Raw genomic sequence first — 20818 nt, 5'->3', positions numbered from 1 at the left:
AAGGATGGCTCAGAAGTGAAGAGCACTGGCTGCTCTTCCAGAGGTCCTGAGTTCAATTCCCAGCAACCACATGGTGGCACACAGCTATCTATGATGAGGTCTGGTGCCCCCTTCTGGCGTGCAGGCACACATGTAGGCAGAATACTGTATACATAATAAATAAATATTTTAAAAAATTTTTAACTTTTTAATTAAGGTTTTCATCCCTGTGGTAATAAATGTCAAAGTTCCTTCTTTTTAAGTTTGAATAATATTCCCTTGTGCATTTTTTTGGTGTTTTGTTGTTGTTTTGTTTTGTTTTTTCAAGACAGGTTTCTCTGTGTAGCCTTGGCTGTCCTGGACTCACTTTGTAGACCAGGCTGGCCTTGAACTCACAGAGATCCACCTGCCTCTGCCTCCCCAAGTGCTGGGATAACAGGCGTTCGTCACCGCGCCCAGCTTATAGCCCCTTTGTTGATACAACACATTTGGTTTACTTAATTGTTCACCGGTGATAAACCCATTGGGTTGTCATAATGAGGTCTGTGTAGCTGGCCTCAAATCTCTGATCCTCCCAACAGCTAGCACTGGAGGTGTGCCCCGCCACACCTGGCTCTTGGCTATCTTGGCCAATACCGCTACGTTTTGAGCAGCTTCCACTTCAAAGAGAAACGGAAAGAAGCATTCTGCTGCAGAGCCCGTGTACTAGAGGCATCGAAGCCAGGGCTCCTGAACTGGGACATGGGAGCCCTCTGCTCGGCCCACTGACTCTGTACTCTTAGCTTTTCTGTTGGTCTCGGTCTCCATGTGATGATGGCACGGTGGCTGGGCAGACGGTCCACAGGTCTTTCTGGTCTCCAGGTGTCCCATATCTCTGAGCTTCCTGTGAGGCTGCCTCCTCTCCCCAGGCTCCTTTCTCCCAAGCATGTCTTCTGGTGTAAGGATAGGGTGAAGTGGTGGTTGGGTTCCTGGCTGGAAGCCTGATTGGATCTGCTGAGACTTGAGTGACAGAAGGGGCCCACTGGCTGTAATGTGCTAGCTTCCAGATCCTTCAAAGCTGGGGAAGATGCTTACTGGCTTCTGGTCCAGAGCAAGACTCAGACACTATGGTGTCTGTGACTATTTCATGTTGCAGTGACCCAGGGCCACCTCACAGTCTCAGATAGACCCTGGAGCCATAGGAATGTTAATCTCTCACTAGAGCCCCAGGAAGCTGTTTCTCCACTTTGGGACATTCCAGATGTAGTGGTCTGGTGTGCATTGTGTCCCCAACCCCACCATCTGGCCACACTCAGCAGCTCCTGAGGCTCTAAATCTGCCCTTTCTGCTCCCCAGGCCTTTGCTCAGACTGTCTTTTGAGCTTTCTTTAGGGGCCTGGCCTGGAAAGGCTTCCCCACCCTCACCTCCCTCAGGCTGTTGGCCATCTTTAACCCTCTTCGTTCCTCGTGGCTCAATTTTAATTTCCTTATCATGTTGTGGAGTGTAAGGGCCTTTCCCAGCCCAACCCCAGGCAGAAAGACACCGTGCCCCAACAAACCCCTTTGCCCCTCTCTCACAGCAAACCTTCTCCACTATGTATGAGTGGCCTATCTTTATTCCTAGTCCTTGGAGGTGGGAACTGTGATCATCCCTTCCTGGTCTGCGCACCAGGCATGACGGTGTGGGGTTAGTTCTTGAACTTGGGAGCCCAAGGCAGGAGGATCATGAGTTTGAGGCCAGCCTGAGCTAAAAGTGAAGGGCTGTCTCAAAAACAGGCAAGAACTAGAGAAGAGATTTGTCAGTAGACCCAAGTGGTCTCCGGCAGTTCTTCGTAATGGAATCATGCTCAGGAATTAATCCCATCCAATCGAAGCAATTACTGGAAGGCTGCAGTGTGAGCATGGTTGAGGTGTCACTAAGAGAGTGTGTGTTCCAAGTACCCTAGTGGACAGTGACCTTCGGGACCTCCCTGCATCCGGCTGCTGGGCTGCCAAGCTCCTGACGCTGTGATCCTGGCCCTGGATTAGTTCATTCCCTGCTTTGGGCACAGCAGGCCTGAGTCCTGGGAAGGTTAGAGTCTGCAGACACAGTGAGGCAGGGCAGACTTGGGGTCAGAGCAGGAAAGGCCAGTGCTGTTTCCCAGCTATCTAGCACCTACTTCCCGACTGGCCTTGCGGGCACTGTTGATCAGTGCTGGGCTGAAGGCTTGACACAAACAGATTGAGTTTGCTCGGTGAGTGCCCTGGATTTCTCCTCCAGTCATGTTTCAGCTTGCTTGGACATGGCTGCTTGGATGCTGTCTTCATTACTTTTCCAGTTGCTGTAACAAAACTTGACAAAAGCAACTTAAAGAAAAAAGGGTTATTTTGAGGCACAGTTCAAAGATACAGTCTATCAGTGCGGAGAAGTCCTGGCAGCAGGAACTCAAAGCAGCTCACCACGTGGCTTCCACACTTTGGAAGCAGCGTGGGACGCACACGGTGCCCAGCCCCTTCCTCCCTTTCCTCCTTTGTATTCAGTCAGCCCAGGAGGTGGTGCCACCCACACTTAAAGTGGGTCTCCCCACCTCAGTTAACCTCTAACGTAGATGCTGCTTCAGCGACATGCCCAGATGCTTGTTCCCATGGAGATTCTAAATCCCACCAGGCTGACAGTCGAGATGAACAGATGCCGTCTTGAGGATTCAGAAGCTTGCACCGCCGTGGCAGAAAGGGATACCACAGTCTTTAGCAATATCTGGCTCAGAGTGAGAGGCAAGAGTCACACCCTTGTGCCACACACCCACACCCCAATTTCACTTCTAAGCTCAGGCTTTGGGGTCTGGGTGCTTTGGGACTGAACTCTGGTCTCCTGGGCTTCACTTTGCTCTTCTCTGAAACAGACAGGTGTGGGTTCAGCTCCTCGGGATGCCATAGCCTAGAGAATTTCGTTTTTTCTCTTTCACTGTAGAATCCAGATAACAGTAAGCAAGTCCGAGCTGGGGAAGGTGGGCAGCTCTGCTATCCTCAGCTCTGGGGGCTCCCTTCCAGGACCTTCCCAGCCAGAAAGAAAGAAAGTAGGACCCACGGTGCACATATCTATTGTCTCAGAGGTGACCTGGAAGCGGCCCACATCTCTGCTCACGCATGTTAAAGCAGAGCTTGCTGAAATGTGTTTGGTTGTTTGGTTGGTTTTTGGCCAGATGTTCAGCAACCACTCTTATTGGACCAAGAAAGCAGAAAAGAGTGTGATAAGATGCCCAGCGGAGCTTCTGGGCACTTCAGGTTTGGGAAGCCTGGCATAGTATGTGCCTAATTGGCACCTGCCAGGTCTTCCCAGCACTCACAGCTACTCCCCTCCCACCCAGGAGCTGGTGATAATCCTACACAAGGCACTGGAGGCTGCTCAGCAAGAGAAACGAGCATCCAGTGCATACCTCGCAGCCGCTGAGGACAAGGACCGGCTGGAGCTCGTCCGGCACAAGGTGCGGCAGATCGCGGAGCTGAACCAGCGAGTGGAGGCCCTAGAGCAGAGTCGAGAGCGCCTGGTGCATGAGGCCGGCCTGCGGGAGCAGCAGGTGCAGGCGCTTCAGCAGCAGGTGCAGCTACTCGTGGATAAGAACCAGGCCAAGCAGCAGGTCATCTGCAAGCTCTCCCAGAAGCTCACAGAAGACCTTGCACAGCCCCCCGGCCAGCCTGCCGAGGCTGCCAATGGTGACTTCCTGAGCCAGCAGGAGAGGGTAGAGCACCTGAAGGTAGGTTCCACTGCCCTCCACCCGGCATGCTTTCCTCAACTCTGGGGAGGGTGCCATGTGTGGTTTTTCTAGTTGGGGCAGAAGCTGCCCCTTCATTCTGGAACATCCAAACCGGAACTGGGTAGCAAAGAGAAAAATCTCCCCTCCGCCCCTCACTTTCCGAAGACCCAATGCAGTCTGACCTTTCATGTTGTGCTGGGCCTCTGGAAAGTGAACAGGCTCCCAGCTTATCAGTGTAGAGCTGAAGGAGCCCGAGGATAGCCCAGTCTGGGGCCTGGCTTGCACAGCCTCCTTCTGTTGTCCAGGAGCCCAGGCTGGCCTCCATGTGTAGAACATGTAACCCATGCTGGTTGTGGGCTGGCCCAGGACGAGAGCAGTCACCACTGAGGGATCCTCAAGAGCCAGGGCCACCTCCAGTGTTCACTGTATCAGCTCACTGTGGCCTATGCCATCCCTGTGAGGCTGCTAGATGGTGGCTTCCTGCTTTGTAGCTTCGAGTGCTGAGGCTGAGGGTAAAGACGCTTAACTGGAGCCGAGCTGGGAACAGAACCTGGCTGGATGTCCGCTAACTGCTCTACCTGCTCCGCAACTCCCAGCCTCTCACCACCTTCAACGCCTCACCTTGCTTCCCTTCTCTGTCCTCAGCTCTCTCTTCAGGCCCTCCGGACAGGAGGGTTTGGGACATCATTTGAGATGTGATACCTGCTTCGGGCCACAGGCTTCTCTCAGTGTGGCCAGGCCTGCCCAAGCAGCAGCATGCCTCAGGCTAACGACAGGTCCTCTTGACCCTAAGGACAACACACAGAACCAGCGCCAGTGTGGTCCCAAACACTGCCTCATAGCCTCCCATGTTCTTGCACAACTCAAAGAACTGCTGGCTGGTGGGAGGTAGAGAGAAAGGGGAAGCTTCTGGGAGAAGCACTAGTGAGTCAAGCATGGCCACTGGCCACCCAGTGAAGTAACACAGCCATGGCGCCAAGTCCTACTCCGTGCCTTCCTAGCTGAATGGCTTTGGTCAAGCTCTCTTTCCCCTGCAGGAAGTGGCTTAACTCTTCCTCAGCTTGAAGAATCTTTAGGACAAAGGAAGGGGACTTGAGACCCATACGCCCTTCCCTGCCAGCCCAAACTAGCAGGGCCTGCTGTTGGCCTGAAGTCAGAGGCTATTTAGGGATACAACAGAACAAAGAAGAGCAGAGGCCTGCCAGAAAGCCCCTGGTCAGGCGCATGCTAGTGGGAACGCTTCTTGTTGCGCTGTGTGCCTTTGCCTTCTTCCTCATCAGGTGTCCCTGTTCCAGACCCCATAGCTCAGCACAGGCCTGAGACATAGATCACTGGGATGACTCCAGAGTGCCAAGGGCCACTTGAAATCCTTCTTCCCCTAGGATCCAGAATGTGTTCCTTAGTCATGTCTGTGAGGAAACTCGCCATCCTGGGGTCTTATGCTGGTAGGTCATGCCCCTGAGCCCAGTATAGAGCTGCATGGAGTACGTGCGTCTTAGTTGCCAGTTCTTAGGATGCCCATCAAATGCCCTTCATCATGTGACCATAGAGAATACTCACAGGGCTTGCCTGAGACTGGGCAGCCAGCCCTAGGGAAAGGCCCTCTTATCATTTCAAGGGTAGTGTCAGTGATGTCTTGAATTTCAGAGCTGGAGTCGGGGCGGGAGCTCAATGTTATCAAACCAGGCTTGTAATCCCAGCACCTAGAAGGGAAGTGGAGGCAGAAGGACCAGGAATCCAAGGCCATCCTCAGCGCAGAGTTTGAGGCCAGAACTACATGAAGTTCTGTCTGGGGTGGTGAGGGGAACAGAGCTGGGAAGACAGGGATGTCTAGCCATGCAGGTCCACTGCTGGCAGGTAACTGACGCATGAGGGGGACAATGGGCTCAGATCAACATCATAGGCAGCAGAATTATGGTAGACTCCCACACAAGCATTTCCCGCGACATCTGATGTCTGTCTGTGATATCTGATCCTTTGCAGGAGGCAGCAGGCTCTCCTCAGCTGGGTGTCTTCTCCTGCATGTTTTCCTCTTGCCTCGCTGTGACTCTGTGTGGCTTTTTTCTCCTCTGAGGTCTCTCTTTTTCTCCCCTGCAGTTCTGAGCCAAGGAGAGCACTCCAGGTAGGCAAGGTCGGACACCAAGCTGCTGGGAGGCTGCCCAGCTCACACCCACCTCCCTGCCTGGGCACCTCTCAGCTTCCCTCTGACCTGGGAATGGGCTCCCTATATGACAAACCCATCTTCTCAGAGTCTGAGAGGTGCCCGTGCTGAGCCTGGGTGAGGAGGGGTTGGGAAGATGGAGCAGGACTGGGCTCTGAGCCGTCAGTGGTGTTTGCTGAGGGCCCATCATGGCTGACGCGGTGGGGATCCACCCCAGCTGCATCACTGAGGGGTTTACCTCATCTGTAAAACGGGAACAATGCTACTCTAGCCCTTATCGCTCGCAGATGGCACACAGTGAGACTACAGGCCTGACAGAAACTTTATTCTCTCACCTGGATGCTTGTGGCTCATCCCAGGTGCTGGGGAAGAATCCCCATGAGCAGCTGTGTAGGTGCCCCACAGACTGAGGGCGCAGACGGTCCCTGACAGCCATCTTGTATCCCTCACACATGGTAACTAATAGAAGACGCCCTAAACCCAGAACCTAGGACTTTTTCCCCCAGCAGGAAAGGAAAGGCTTTGGTTCTTAGAGGATATGAGTGGATAGCGTGCTTGAATGGCTTCTAGAATGTTCTTCTCAAGCGAACAAAGATCATGAGCCACAGCTGTAGGTCTATATGGGACCTTCCTATGGCTTCCCCAACTTCTCAGCTGTCCATGCAGGAAGCCGTCACTCCCTACGCTGGACCGTGAGAGGAAATCTCAAAGCCCATGGCTCTTTATCCTGGAAGCCTCATACTTAAAAAGCAGCTGAAACGCCCAGGGCTCACATTTTAAAACATTGAAAAACAAAACAAGGACTAAGTCAGCTGTAGGAAATTACCCAGTAGAATAGTCATCCTTCGGGTAAATAAATAACTGTTGGACCTCGGCATGGTGGCACACAGGAAGAGGATGAGTTAGAGACCAGTCTGGGATACATAATAGGATCTTCTCAAGAAAAGCAGGGGAGGAGCCATGTGTGGTGGCTTATGCACATTGCCGAAATCTGCACAGCTTTGGGATTGACAGGGACAACAGAAAATCTGGGCTGGACTGGGCCAGTGTGTCTGATGCACCAGTAGCCTGGAAACTCACAGAGAATGAGGAGGCAGTTTATTATATACAGCACCAGGGGGAAGCCTTGCCCCTCCCATGGGTCTAGGCCTCTGTAGCGCTCGTTTTGTAAAACCTGCTTTATTTGGGGTGTTTAGGCCTCTACCTCCCTTCCACCAACTCCCCAACCCTAGGTAGGAGAGAGGTTAGTGGGGAGAGGGGATCAGACCCCTTTACTTTTCCCCTTCTCTCGGGCCTCTCCAAACTGCTACATGCCACAGGCCAACACCACGTCTTTCTGGGCTCTCAAATTTATATCCTCAGAGCCCTAGACCACAGCCCTCTCCATGCCATTACCAGCTGGCAAAAGCCACACCCCACAAGAGACAATTAACAGCTGTGCCGTGGACAAACTAGAGCCCAGCTAAAATCCCACACTTGGGATTAAAACAAAAACATATTTACATAACATGACTAAGTTTACAAAGAAACCAAAACATCCATTACAAGTATTGGCACCCTTGCCATGCCCCTGCTCAGGACTGCATCCACTCTGCACAACCTCAATGTTAGGATTTAGGAGATGAAAGCAGGAGGGTCTAGAGTTCAAAGCCATCTTCAGCTTTGTAGCAAATTTGAGAGCAGCCTGGGATACATGAGACCCTGTTCAAACAAACAAAACCAGAAAAGAAAATAGAAAAGAAGAAGAAGGGGTTGGGAGTGAGCAGAGCCCACACTCAGATGCCACACAGGCATGTTAGCGCCTCAGATCAGAAGTACGCAAACAAAGGAAAGCCTTGAGTATCACTCAGTCATGCTTATGAGGTGATACTTGACAAAAGCAATCCACACAAAGCTGCAAGGACCTGACACTGTGACCAATTAAAAAACAACCAAGGCAGGGCTAGGGGCTGTGCCTTATCCTGGAATTTGGGAGCTGCAGTCAGGAAATGGAGGAATTCAAGATCATCTGCAGCTACTTGGTGAGTTGGAAGCCACCCTGGGCCAGCTAAGTCAACAAAACAAAGCAACCTGGATGTAAGGAGACGCGGCGCTTGAATGCTTGCTGGTTTCTGTCACTTGAAGCTACCTGTAGGTCATGTATTCTCCCAGCTGCCAAGGGGAAAATTTATATCCACCCTTTCACAGATGAGAAAACAGAGTCAGAATGGTTCAGAGATGGCAGCCATCTTGAACTCCAGGCCTAGGGCTCTCCCTACCACATCTTGCCGGAGAAGTCTTTCAGACTCCCTTTCTGTGTCACTTTTTGGGAATTTCTCAAGGAAGGAAGCTTTGGCAGCTCGCTTGAAGGTGACTTCTCCAGAGTCACTGCTGACCCACCTTGCTTTTTTCAGGATGACATACAAGCATATCAGACCCAGAACCGCTTCCTCAACTCTGAGATCCACCAGGTCACCAAGATCTGGAGGAAGGTGGCAGAGAAGGAAAAGGCCCTGCTCACCAAGGTAGGAGGGACTGAGAGTTCCATGTTCCTCCCTTCCCTATCCCCACCTTCCTTTCCCTAATCCTCTCAGGCCTGTCACCCCTGTGGCTGCTTTGCAGGAGGTAGACTGACATAGGGGGCGCTTTGGAGTCTGAACCTGAAATCCCTGCAGTATCGGGGACAAGACACAGGAAGGTCTCAGTGAGCGGAAGGAAGTAGGCAGGGAGAAGCCAGGAGGGTAGGAAAGCCAAGGGCTCCCAAGATGGTTGGATCAAGTGGTGCCTGGGTAGGGCTACAGTGGTGCAGCCTCACCAGCGAGGCCAAGATGGGAACTGAGCTGGCCCAGCAGTCACAGTAAATGCTCCAAGGCAAAATTCCACCCTCCCCATCTCACAGAGAGACAAAAAGCAAGGCACAGAAAGGCACCTGAGTCCCCTGAAGCTATCTGACGTGTGCACTGAGGTGGGGGTGGGGTGGGAGTGCAGGAGCGCACCTCAGGCTGAGGAAGAGAGTGCTTAAAGCCCAAGGAAGGAAAGCAGAAAGCAGGGGCCGGCTGCCACCTGCAGGGAGCTGTCTCTGTGCCCAGTGCCTGGCAGGGCTTTACCCGGGGCTGGCTGATCCTTGCCAGATCCCTGCGCTACCCCTGGTCTATAAAGGAAGGACCTGAGGTACAGGGTGAGCTAGCACATTAGCTGACTTGTCACAGGCCACACTACTTGCAGTGTCGGAACCATGATGAGACTCCAAGCCTGGCGTGAGCTGTGCTACGTCTGCCTGCCCTGGCTTCCCCTCTCCTCGTTTTGAGCCAGCTTCCTCCTTGGTCCTGGGTCTCTTTTGCTTCCCTGCTGCACAGACTCCTCTCTCTAACTGCAGGTCCAGGAGAGGGGTGGGCAGGGAAAGCAGAGCTGGGCGGGGTGTAGCTGTTCAGGGCTTTGGCAGCCTGAGCGGCCCAGAAGCCTGAGCGGCTGCTCCACTCCCACAGTGCGCCTACCTCCAAGCCAGGAACTGCCAGGTGGAAAGCAAGTACCTGGCTGGACTTCGGAGGCTACAGGAGGCGGTGGGGGCCGAGGCCGGCAACTTTCCTGAGCTGCTGCAGCAGCTGGTCCAGGAGGCACTGCAGTGGGAAGCAGGAGAGGCCTCCGACAGCGTGGAGCTGAGCCCTGTCAGGTGAACCCAGTGGGCAACCAGGGAGGGGCTGTTGGCATGCTGAGATCATTGTTGCTGCTACCGCTGGCCAAATATGCCAGTACTGCACAGCTGTGGACTCCCAGGCTCAGGCACATAGCGTGCGGGGGTGGGCTCGAGGGAGGCACAGACCACGGGGTCACTGCGCTCACCGATTCCCAAGCTGCCTCCTGCAGGCCAGACCCACGCTGAGCACAGCCAAAGTGGGAAGCTGCGTCTGACGGCCCCATTGTCACTGGCAGGGGTAGGCCTGTTTTGCTTTGTGTCCCTAAGCAAGTCACTTTTCCTCTCTGCACCCCCTAATCAGCCCCCCCTCCCCGTGTAATGTGGGTACAGAGCCCTGCCTCACAGGCTCCCTGGGGACGACTGGGGAGGCACAGGCAGGACACAGCGAATTGCGGTCAGTGAGGGCCTCTCTCCCGAGCCACACGCAGGCCCTTCTGTTTACCAAGGGAACCGCCGCCCTCTTCAGGAGGCTCTCCCAACTGTACAGATAAGCACACCGAGGCTGGGCTCTGGCGTGATCCCGGTGCAGCCGGGGTGCAAGCCCACCAGGGGCATCCGCGCTGATGCGGCCCTCTTGCCAGCAGTGAGTATGACGATTATGGCTTCCTGACGGTGCCGGACCACGAGGTGGAAGACCTGAAACTGCTAGCCAAGATCCAGGCCTTGGAGGTGCGCTCCCACCGCCTGCTGGCCCTGGAAGCCGTGGAGCGGCCACTCCGGGACCGTTGGGCTGCCCTGACCGAGCTGGTGCCCTCAGCCGAGCTCAAGCAGCTACTACGGGTAGGGGTGCCCCGTGAGCACCGTCCACGTGTCTGGAGGTGGCTGGTCCACCGCCGTGTCCAGCACCTGCACTCTCCGGGCTGCTACCAGGAACTTCTGGGCCGGGGCCGGGCGTGCGAGCACCCCGCTGCCCGGCAAATCGAGCTGGACCTCCACCGGACCTTCCCCACCAACAAGTACTTCACCTGCCCCACCTCCAGCTTCCCCGACAAGCTCCGCCACGTGCTCCTGGCCTTCTCCTGGCACAACCCCGCCATCGGCTACTGCCAGGGCCTGAACAGGTGGGTACCACAGTGGTGAGAGCCGGGCTTCTCTTCCCAGTGCTACTGTCTTGCAGCTCAGGGCCCAGGAGCCTGTCCTCTCCCCTGACAGACAGACAGAGGCCGTGTTCGTGGCTGAGACGGGCTGGGATTCAGGTCCTCGGCCTGTGCCCTGACTTGATGGAGGGAGGTTCTACCTGGGGAACTGTCAGGAGTGGCCTTCTGTGGCCAGCCTGGCTTACACGTGGCCAAAGAAGCTGGGTCAAGATCATGTGCCCAGAGGAGTCCAGAGGACTGGGAGTTTGTAAATGGTTCAAAGAAAGCAAGCAGACCTGAGGACCAGACGCTGCCTTGCATGCCTGCTTTCTTCCTTTGCATTCCCTCCCCTTGGGCCTGCCCCATCCCCTCTGCAGCCTCACAGGCTCTGGCCTCTCCCTCGCCACACCTTCATCCCGTCTCAGTAGTGCGGCCTCTTCCACTCAGCAGCAGAGGGAGAGGGATGAGGTTGAGGGTGGAACCACTCAGCGGGGGTGCTGGCTGCTCCCTTCAATGCTGGGGCACTCTCCTGAGTACCCTGGTTATTGCCATAGAAATTTCAGTCTCAGACATCGCCCAAAGCGAGTTTGTCTCAGCTTAATTGGAGCACACACATCCTCGAGCTAAATCTCCAAAAGCTGCCTACTCTCCAGTCAGAACAGGTGATGTGTGACATCTACTTAGCCCAGAAGCAGCGCTCAGGATGTCCTCTCTCACATTTCAATGGGTCCCAAGGGCAGAGATTTTCTATATTCCTATTCCCAGTCTCAATGTGAGTGAAACTGAGCACGTGCATGTAATTTCTGGGATTTGTGAGGTGAACTCCCAGCGGTCACGGAGTGCAGTCCGCACCCCTCAGCAAGACTGTCAGGATGTCTTGCTGCACTGCCCGGCACAAGCGATGTCTGTGGGCAGCCTGCCCACTCATTACTAACCTGGCAAGACTGTGCAGTTCTTTCTGAATGTGTTAAACTCCAGAAGGCACACACACAAAGCTTCTTTGGCTGTAAAGGGGCTGGTAGGATGGCCCAGGAGGTCAAGGGGTTGGCTGCCACACTTCCTAATGGAACACAGATAGCAGAGGGAGAGAATCAACTCTCACGAGTCGTCCTGTGGCCTCCACACTTGGCAAACTCACGTTACCATGATACACACGTGTGTGTGGCTGGAGAGGTGGCATCTTAGGGTTACTATTATTGTGGTAAGCACCACAACCAAAAGCAGCTTGGAGAGGAAAGAGTGCATTTCACCTTACTGCTTGTAGTCCATTGTCCAGGAAAGTCAGGGCAGGAGCTGATACAGAGGCTGTAGAGGAGCCCTGCTTGCTGGCTTGCTTCTACGGCTTGCTCAGCCCGCTTTCTTACAGCACCCAGGACCACCTGCCCATGGGTGGCATCACCCACAGTAGACCAAGCCCTCCGGCCTCAAACACGAATTAAGGAACTGCCCCACAGGCTTGCCTATAGGCCAGTCTTAGGGAGATTTGGTTTTGTTTTGTTTTTCTCATTTGAAATTCCTTTTTTTCCAAATGACTCTAGCTGTGTCAAGCTGATAAAACTAGCCAGCATAGTTCGGTAGTTAGGAGCACTGGCTTCATGTACAGAGGACTAGGATTTGGTTCCCCACAGCCACCCATAACTCCAGCTCTAGGGGACTGTCGCACTCTTCTGGACTTCATGGACACACACACACACACACACACACACACACACACACACACACACGGTGATGCACGCCTTTAATCCCAGCAATCCAGGGAGGCAGTGTCGAGATTAGATGGGTGGTAGGTTTTAAGCTGTGACCTTGAAGGGGGGAATGGGTGCCCCATTTCCCAGCTGAGCCCTGAGAGGTTGAGGAAGCGATCCATGATGCATGACAGCCCAGCAGCCCCTGGCCCTGTATTGGCCCCATTCTAGTAGGAGGCCTTGAAGTCAGCCCCAGGAGCAGAATGCCCTGATGTAGAAGGAAGCACAGAAGGCCACAGGGAAACAGGGAAACAAAAGGGGCAGGTGGCTTTCAATATGTCTCTCTATGCTGCCTTTATTTCAATTGATATGCAAGCACACAAAATCGGTATTCACGCAAATATTTATACTATTGCTTTAAATAGAAAGCTATGTATAATAGAGCCTGCCTGGATCTCCAGAAAGGTGTGCTTTTGCTGCTGCCAAGTCCCTTATGGATGTCTATGTTGCCATCTAGCGGTCAACCTTAGAACTGCATGCATCGTGTCAGAATAAACCGTTCACCTAAGGCAACAGGGAGCTTAGCTTGTTCCTGAGGTGACACAATGTGGAAATGTCTAATGCCAACTTGACATCCATTCCTCTATAAAAATGACTGAAGTGCACTAAATGTACTTCTTCCCCATCTTCACGCGCCTCTGCAGGCCTGTTTGGTTGGTGTCCCATGGTAGCCCCGCAGCAGTGGGGAGCTCTGGTGGGGGCTAGCGTCCACTAGCTGGCCTTCTGTATGCAGAAGTTAAACCAATACGGACAGCAGCTTCTGATCGGAGGGCAAGCTGGGCTTTGGGGGAAGATGGGCTAGGACAGACAGCAGCAGGCTGGACTTCCTGGATTGTGTTCCCTCCGCTGACTTGATCGTAAGTGATGGCCGCCTTTGCCTTCTGAGTTCCAGTTTCCTATCTGTGCCGTAAGAGGTTTGCCTTGACCAGAGGTGGCCCACAGGAAGAAGCTGCTGGAGACCTGTTTGAAGGGATTTCTGAGGGTTCTGTCCAGGCTCAGTAGCAAAAAGGTCCATGATCTATTACATATGTCTGTCCTGGGCATTGGTGGGTGGTAGTTGACACACAGGGTATTTTCTGTTCTTGAACCCAATGACCTCTGCAGGTCCCCTCCCCCAGCTCCAAAAGGGCAGAGCCTCCTAAGTCCCGGGAGACCTGCTGCTGTTTTCTCTCTTTGCCCTTAGCTCAGACTCAGGAGGTTTGTGTAAGCATGTGAGCCAGAGCGGGGAGCGGTCCCTTCCCAGTGGGCTGGGAACGGAGGAAGGAAAATCATCCCTGGTTCTAAACGTCAGGAACCTCAGAAGAAAATGCAGGTCATGACTCCAACCCATGATGAGCCCCAGGAAGCATAAATGCCTGGCCCTGAAAGGGCTCAGCAGTGCAGGCTGTGGTGGCACACACCTGTAGTCCCAGCACCTGAAGACTGAGGCCGAAGGACCGCAAGTTCTAGGCCAGCCTGGCTATAGAGTGAGACTCTTTTTAATTAATTAATTAATTTAATATATATGAGTGCTCTATTTGCATGTACACCTGTAATACATTATAATCCCATTATAGATGGCTGTGAGCCACCATGTGGTTGCTGGGAATTGAACTCAGGACCTCGGGAAGAGCAGCCACTGCTCTTGACCACCGAGCCATGTCTCCAGCTCACGAGACTCTGTCTCAAACAAAACCAAATAAGTTTTAATAAAAATAAAAATCAAAGCATGCCTTTAATCCCAGCACTGTGGAGGCAGCGACAGGTGGATCTCTGAGTTTGAGGCCAGCCTGGTCTAAAGAGCGTACAGAAGGGCTCCGCGGTCCCCAGCGCCCCCTTGACCAGGGTCTCCCAGGGTCTTGTTGCTGTAGGATATCCCGAGGCTTTGCTGAGACTGAGCACTGTGAGCCTCCTAGAGGGGCTGGGATGGGCAGTGTTCCGCAGATGTGGGACCCTGTGCTTAGCAGGGTCCATGGAGTATGTGCTGAGGGACGTCTTCTTGGGTTGGCCCTGGATGTGTCCCCTCAGGGAAGGTGGAAGAAGCAGAGTGCTTCTCTGGGGAAGATGGCCACACTCAGCTGTAGGCGGGGCTGTGCTGCCCCTGGTCTCAGAGGGACCTCATGACTGGATGGAGGAGCAAAGGAGGAAAGGCTGTGTGTGCTCAGCACAGGGGTTTGGCGGTGACTGGGGCATGAGCTCCGCTCTCACTTGAGACCACACAGCTCTGATAGGTGGCCAGGGTCCCCAAGACTCTCAGGTGAAGACAGCCAGTACTTACCATGCCCACACTGCATGCCACGCACTGGGCTGGACTCCAGATGCACTGGCAGCCAGCAGGGCTGACCGTTGGTCCTCCCGCAGCCCTGATGCTTATGAGGGAGCTGAGGCCTGCGAGAGGCCATGCAGGAAACAATCCTAACTGTAGTTCACACCCAAGCAACCCAGCCTTAGAGCCTCCGCTCTGAATCACTCCTCGAGGCTCTAAAAGTCAACCTGGGCATCCTCCCCCGAAACGGGTGTCTCACCCCAGGTGCCATGACTACCATCCTGGTACAGAAGTATGGCTGGGTCAGTGCCCCATAGGAGGACTTGGCCCAGGACCCAGGATGCTGCCTCTGCCATGCAGTGCTGCGCTGCTCTGGGTCACTCCAGACTTTTCCTTCTGCAGGCTGGCGGCCATCGCCCTGCTGGTCCTAGAGGATGAGGAGAGTGCTTTCTGGTGCCTGGTGGCCATTGTGGAGACCATACTGCCGGCTGAGTACTACAGCAAGACCCTGACTGCATCCCAGGTGAGCAGTGTGTGTGTGTGTGTGTGTGTGTGTGTGTGTTACCCATCCAAGGCAGTCCCACAGAAGAGTTCAGGCCAGCAGATCCTGGCCTCCACCTCTCCTACACAGGGAGTCTTTAACCCCTCCGTCTCTGACTGCTTACGTTCCCTTGTGCTGGGGCCTGTAAGACTGTGAGGTCCTGTCCAGCAGCAGGTGTGACATCCAGTGGTGATGTCATACCACCAGGAAGAACTGCTTCCTGGGGAGGGGAGGCAGAAATCAGTAACCCTTGCCATCTCCCAGAGAGAGACCACAGGCTGGTGGGATAGGCAGTGGGCTGGGGGTGGTGACCGCCAGCCCTGACCATGCTCGTGGTTGTGCCATATCCCTGGGGAGCACTGCTGCTCTGAATCGGGGCTCTGTGACCTCCGCCTATCATCACTCCAAACCCCAGGCCGGCCTAGCATAGGAGTAAGGTCACTTGGTGGACCTAAAAGCTGTAAGTGCAAAGTCATGTCCCAACCCCACTTAATTCTTGCTAAGGCAGCCCTCCCGCCTCGCAGACTTCATCCTTCCTACTCCAGCTTCCCTCCTCAGCTCTCTTCCCTCCTTCTGACACCCAGCCCCTCCTCCTGGGCGGCCCTTTGGATAGCAGGAATCAGGTGCGGCCGCAAGGAGAGCCAGCTTGGACTTAGAAGGTCGAGGAAGGGACAGCATTTGGCCTCACAAAGAGAAAGGGCCTAAGCATGATCCTTGATGCCACTGAGTCAAGCTCTTCCCAGCTCCCTACTCTGCCATCCTCACCTTTAGGTTACAAGAGGGCTGTACTGCCCTTACCCTGTGGCCATGGCATACACCGGAAAAAACAGGTAAAGGGTGTTGGCTCTTTCAGTCTGCAGTTTCTACTTCCTGCTTAAATCTTAATAGTGAAAACTGTATCTTAGGTCTGTCCCTGGCTGTAAGGCAGGCTGGGAAATGCCATTTTTTTCCACCTCTGGATCTTAACGTCTCTGAAAGGGAGATGCACTGAACACCAGCATCAGGCTTGCCTTTGGTTTTACTTTGGTCATGGAGAATTTGCCACATTCAGAACAGCAGAGAAGGTAGATGGCCTGGACCCCACCTGGCCCCTGCCTTGACTGCCGTGGTGTGGAGGACAAGCAGTTCTTGGCTCCACTTCATCGCAGATCTGCTGGCTCACCATGGCCTCTGGGGGAGGGGGCAGGGTACCCCTGAGTACTCACCATAGCAACACTGAAGCCTGGGTGGACTTGGAGAGACTTAGCATGGTTCTAGGCAAGGAGGAGCAAGGAAGGGACACAGATCAGGACATTGCCAAGACGATGGAAGCTTTGCTAGGCAGCAATCAGCCGTGTCCACTGAAACAATAAGCCAAAGCCACCAGGAGAGGTCACTAGCAGCCACTAGCGGTGGCCTGCAGCTTCCTGCTTTAGATTCCTGCTACCTGATGTGGCGGGGCCCTGCACCTCCCATCAGTATCTGTCTTGGCCATCATGGGTCCAGAGAAGCAGCCTAGAAAAGGTGCTCTTCATTTTTGTGTCTGAAAACATGAGACCAGTTGATTGCCAGGAACTTTAGCTGATTGAAGGGACCAAGAACTTTCCCATGAAGAGACGAATGGCAAAGCCTATTGCTTTGCCTAGGTGTCAGGGGCCATGGCGATGTCACTGCACCACACACACACACACACACACACACACACACACACACACACACACCCTGTCCCCAATACAAAGCAGGCCCACCCAGCAGCTCTAAGTTGGGGTCTGAAGAGCGGGCGGAGAGGGAGCCAGCAGGAGTGACAGGCCTCTTCTGCCTCCCAGGTGGACCAGCGGGTACTCCAGGACCTCCTCTCAGAGAAGCTGCCCCGACTGACCGCACACCTGGGGCAGCACCACATCGACCTCTCTCTCATCACCTTCAACTGGTTCCTCGTGGTCTTTGCAGACTCTCTCATCAGTGACATCCTCCTGCGAGTCTGGGATGCCTTCCTCTACGAAGGGACAAAGGTGCGTATGTCTGGGCCCAGCCGCCCAGCCAGGACCCACAGAACAGAACGACAGCCACCTGTCAGGGCCATTTGGGACACCTGAGAGTACAGCTCCTTAAACTGTAAAGTGCTCTGTGCAATATGAGAGGAAGCAGTGGTCCCGCCTTTGAGGCTTGGGTCTGGTCCATACCTTGCCCACAACTTTGCCAGGAGACCCACCAGCAAAGATACTACTGGTGTTCTAACGCCCTTGACTCCAGCAGGGTGTGGCTCCTCGTGCCTTGTTGTAGAGACAACAGGCAGAAAGCAATGTTCCAAGCTGTGCTCCCTCTAGGGTCCTTTGCCGCCTGTGCCCCTGGCTGCTCCCACACCTGTGCCTCTAGGCTACCAATCTGGCCTGCCCGAAACCTCCACATTCCCAGAGTCCCTGGCCTTCTCCCTGAACAGTACCTGCCTGGGCTCCTGCGCCCCACCTGAATCCCCACTGTGCCCTAGGTGGTGTTCCGATACGCTCTGGCCATCTTCAAGTACAATGAGGAGGAGATCCTGCGGCTGCAGGACAGCCTGGAGATCTACCAGTACCTGCGCTTCTTTACCAAGACTATCTGTGACAGCCGGTGAGCTGCCCGTCCCACAGCTGCCCCTCCCGGGGTCCTCCCTCAGCTTGGGAGTCGGTCCTAAGGGCATTCTCCCTTCAGCCCATCCGAGTCCTTTTATGGCAGGCAAGCTCCCCAGCCCACCTTCCCCCTGCCATACCCAGGCTGTGGGACAGCCAACCCAATCACCAGCTTTGCCTTCTAGTTTCTCCAACCTGGAGCTTCCTGGCCCCTTCCTTCACTGCCACCACCATCTTGAACCTGGTCCCTCTCTTCAAAGCTAAGCCTCCATGTCCCTCCTCCAGGAAGCCCTCCTGAGCAGCCCTTCCCTACTGGGTCAGGCACCTGCCAAGCTCCCTCTAGCCTCGGCTCCGGGTGGGAATAGTCTTTCTCCCCTGGAAAGTGAACTCCCGGAGACAGGGCCATCATCCCAGGGTGGGTGTCAGGATGGACTCCAAACTGGCAGTCACCGCACTGGCTGACTGTACCTTCCTCTCAGGAAGCTCATGAGCATCGCCTTCAATGATATGAACCCCTTTCCCATGAAGCAACTGCGGCAGCTGCGGGCAGCCCACCAAGAGCGACTAGAGGCTGAGCTTCGGGCACTAGAACTGCTGAAAGCCGAGTACTTGGAGAGACGGGCATCCACGCACAGAACGGTGCCCGAGGGCTGTGTCAGTGAGGACGAAGGAGAAGGCGATGGCTGACCTGCCACTCTGTTGCCCAAAGCCTTTCTTACCTTTGCTGGCAGGAGGGTAGAATTCAGGCACGGGCCAGAGGTCTCTGTGACTCTGGACAAGGCCCTTCTCCTCTCTGAGCCTTAGTATCCCATTTGGACACTGCTTTCTGTGAAGCCACTGGTTAGAGTCGCCTTTTAAGTGTCCCGGGCTTGTCGGCCTGTATCACGGCCCCACAGCACTTTAACATGTAGGGAGGCAAGAGTGCATGCACTCTGGGCCACTGGGCGCTTTCTCTGGGGCATGACTGGGGCGTGATTTGGATTTGGTCTTTTGAGACCAGGTCTCCTGGAGCTCTGGCTGACCGCAATCTCACTATGCAAATGAGCCTGACCTTCTGATGCTCCTCTCGGAGGCATGGCTGGCATAAAGCAATGTCCCTGTGACTGACTGATGGCTCTCCTTTAGGTAGGACAGACGCATTCTCATTACCTGTGTTCCTGGGCATAAGGTGTGAGGAATGTTCCTTCTGGCTCAGAGCCTTGGTCACCATTCTTATGGCAGCCCAAGTTCAAGACATGTTTTCAGGACATCTGCGTTTCTGGGCTACTGCCCCTCTGCAGTGCCAGCTGGATCTAAGTTGAGGCCACCCTGACCACGGGGACTGTTTCCGGAGCCTCATGCCTGAAACTTCCCTTCTGTTTACAGCCCGCTGGGGACATCCCAGGGGAAACCCTGCTGCCACCCTAAGGCACTTGATGGGGACTGGACATCAAGTGGGACCAAGCAGGTATCCACTCTGATGTGCCCCTGTCACGTGGGGCCAACAGGGTTAGGGGGGCGAGGGGGCTACAGCCCACCTGGCTCAGCAGAACGAGTTGAGCAGTTTTATGGCCCAACACAGCCCTGTTCTCCATCCTCTTCCTGGTCTTTTCAGCTGCCCCTTCCGAATGTCCTCCCCACCAGGGCAGAAGGCCTGAAGGCGCACAAGGGGTTCATATCTCACCAAACTGGGCCTGCAGTGGAGCCTGGAGATGGCTCTTAGAGGCTGGGGCTCTCTGAGGAGTCTGTGCTGGAAACCCCAGGGTGAAGGTGCTTGCGGAGCTGGGTCCACACCCACTGCAGTACAGGCCCCGTCGGCGCCTGAGTCACAGTGTGAGCCTGCAGGCTTGGCATGGCCGGCACACTCTCACACCAGCTCCTGGCCTCAGGATTCCTGTGAGCACCCGGCACCCGCGCTTGCCTGCTGCCTCTACTGAGGCCTTTTCACCAGCAGACAGCTTCCGTGAAGTGGGAGAACGAGTAGGGGGGAGGCCTTGGGATCCTGGCTGCAGACTGACTGGCACAGTGACCCTAAAGTGAGCCACCAGCTAAGGGGGCGGCCTCCATCTCACAGAGAGTGCTGGAGGGAGAGCGCTGACACTAGGGCTTGGTGCAGTGAAGCGCGCCACGGACGCAGGTAGGTGTTGTCTGGCTCTCCAAGAAAAGACCACCAAAGGCCAAAAACAGGTCCAACTGGATAAACAGTACCTTCTCCACCATCAGTTCCTCTAAGCTCTCTGACCACCCCCACCCCCACCCCACCTCACCTTTCTTTAGAGGAGGACTCTGCCCAAGGCCTTGTGCTCCTGGGGAGGGGGCCAGGGAGTGGACAGACTAGCGTTCTCACCAAGCCACGCCTTAGAATCCTGGGCAGGCTTTGTTCCAGCAGTGCTGCTGGACCTTGTGATCTGCTGTTGGAGCCATGGTGTTCTGATAACCCTGGGAGGATAAGGGTTCTGGAACTAATTCCCTCCTCCAGCCCTGAAAGAGGAAGCAGACTGAGGACTGCTTGTCCCACAGCTCTCACCCAGGGCAAGCCCCAGCGACAGGGCACAAAGAATGTCACACAGAAGAGGAGGGCAGGAGGGCCTGGCCTGTGACTACCTGCGGGCACATCCAGAGGGTTAACTAGGAAGAGAAAAGGGGCCAGGTGTAGTGGTACACACTGCTGATCCCAGCAGGTCCAGCACAATCTGGGCTACGAAGCCAGACCATGTCTCAAGAAACAAATAAACACGAGGAAAACAAACGTGCGTCTGGGTTGCTTGAGCTGGAACGGGAATGAACAAGGGGTGCAGGGTGGGAGCCTGGGAATATCTGGGCTGCTGCTAGGGCAGAGTTGGCCCCTCCCTCAGGGGCCTGGGGCCTCCCCCTAGTGTCAGGTTCCTTGCTCGCCCCACAGCTGTTGCCCCTTCCCCAGGGGCCAGTGCTTCCTAGGCTGGGGGATCTGATCCCACAGCCCCACCTTCCCACCCACAGAACAGAGATGGGACTCCATGCTTCAGCCCTCCCACCCCTGGGCCAGCAGGCCTTATCATAGAGAACAAAGGGACTGGGTCTTGGAGACCTGATAAATGCCTCAATGGGTGTGGGAGGGGCATACTCCCAGACTACTTTGT

The 20818-nt window shown here is 54.8% G+C and overlaps 1 protein-coding gene across 1 annotated transcript in view; it reads left to right on the top strand.

The window, feature by feature from the left end:
• Nucleotides 1–20448, top strand: part of Tbc1d2 (TBC1 domain family member 2) — a 47723-nt gene extending 27275 nt beyond the window's left edge. The window contains exons 6-13 of the mRNA XM_055605387.1: nt 3305–3691; nt 8246–8356; nt 9317–9501; nt 10110–10586; nt 14994–15114; nt 16938–17123; nt 17600–17721; nt 18200–20448. Coding sequence (XP_055461362.1) covers nt 3305–3691; nt 8246–8356; nt 9317–9501; nt 10110–10586; nt 14994–15114; nt 16938–17123; nt 17600–17721; nt 18200–18407 — 1797 coding nt within the window. The 3' untranslated portion in view covers nt 18408–20448. The remainder of the gene's footprint in view (nt 1–3304; nt 3692–8245; nt 8357–9316; nt 9502–10109; nt 10587–14993; nt 15115–16937; nt 17124–17599; nt 17722–18199) is intronic.
• Nucleotides 20449–20818: the final 370 nt, after the last annotated feature.

Source organism: Psammomys obesus, unplaced genomic scaffold (genome assembly GCF_907164565.1).
Source record: "Psammomys obesus unplaced genomic scaffold, mPsaObe1.curated_primary_1811, whole genome shotgun sequence".
Classification (NCBI taxonomy): Eukaryota; Metazoa; Chordata; class Mammalia; order Rodentia; family Muridae; genus Psammomys; species Psammomys obesus.
Note: the sequence above shows the minus strand (reverse complement) of the source record. Positions and strands in the feature narration are given on the sequence as shown.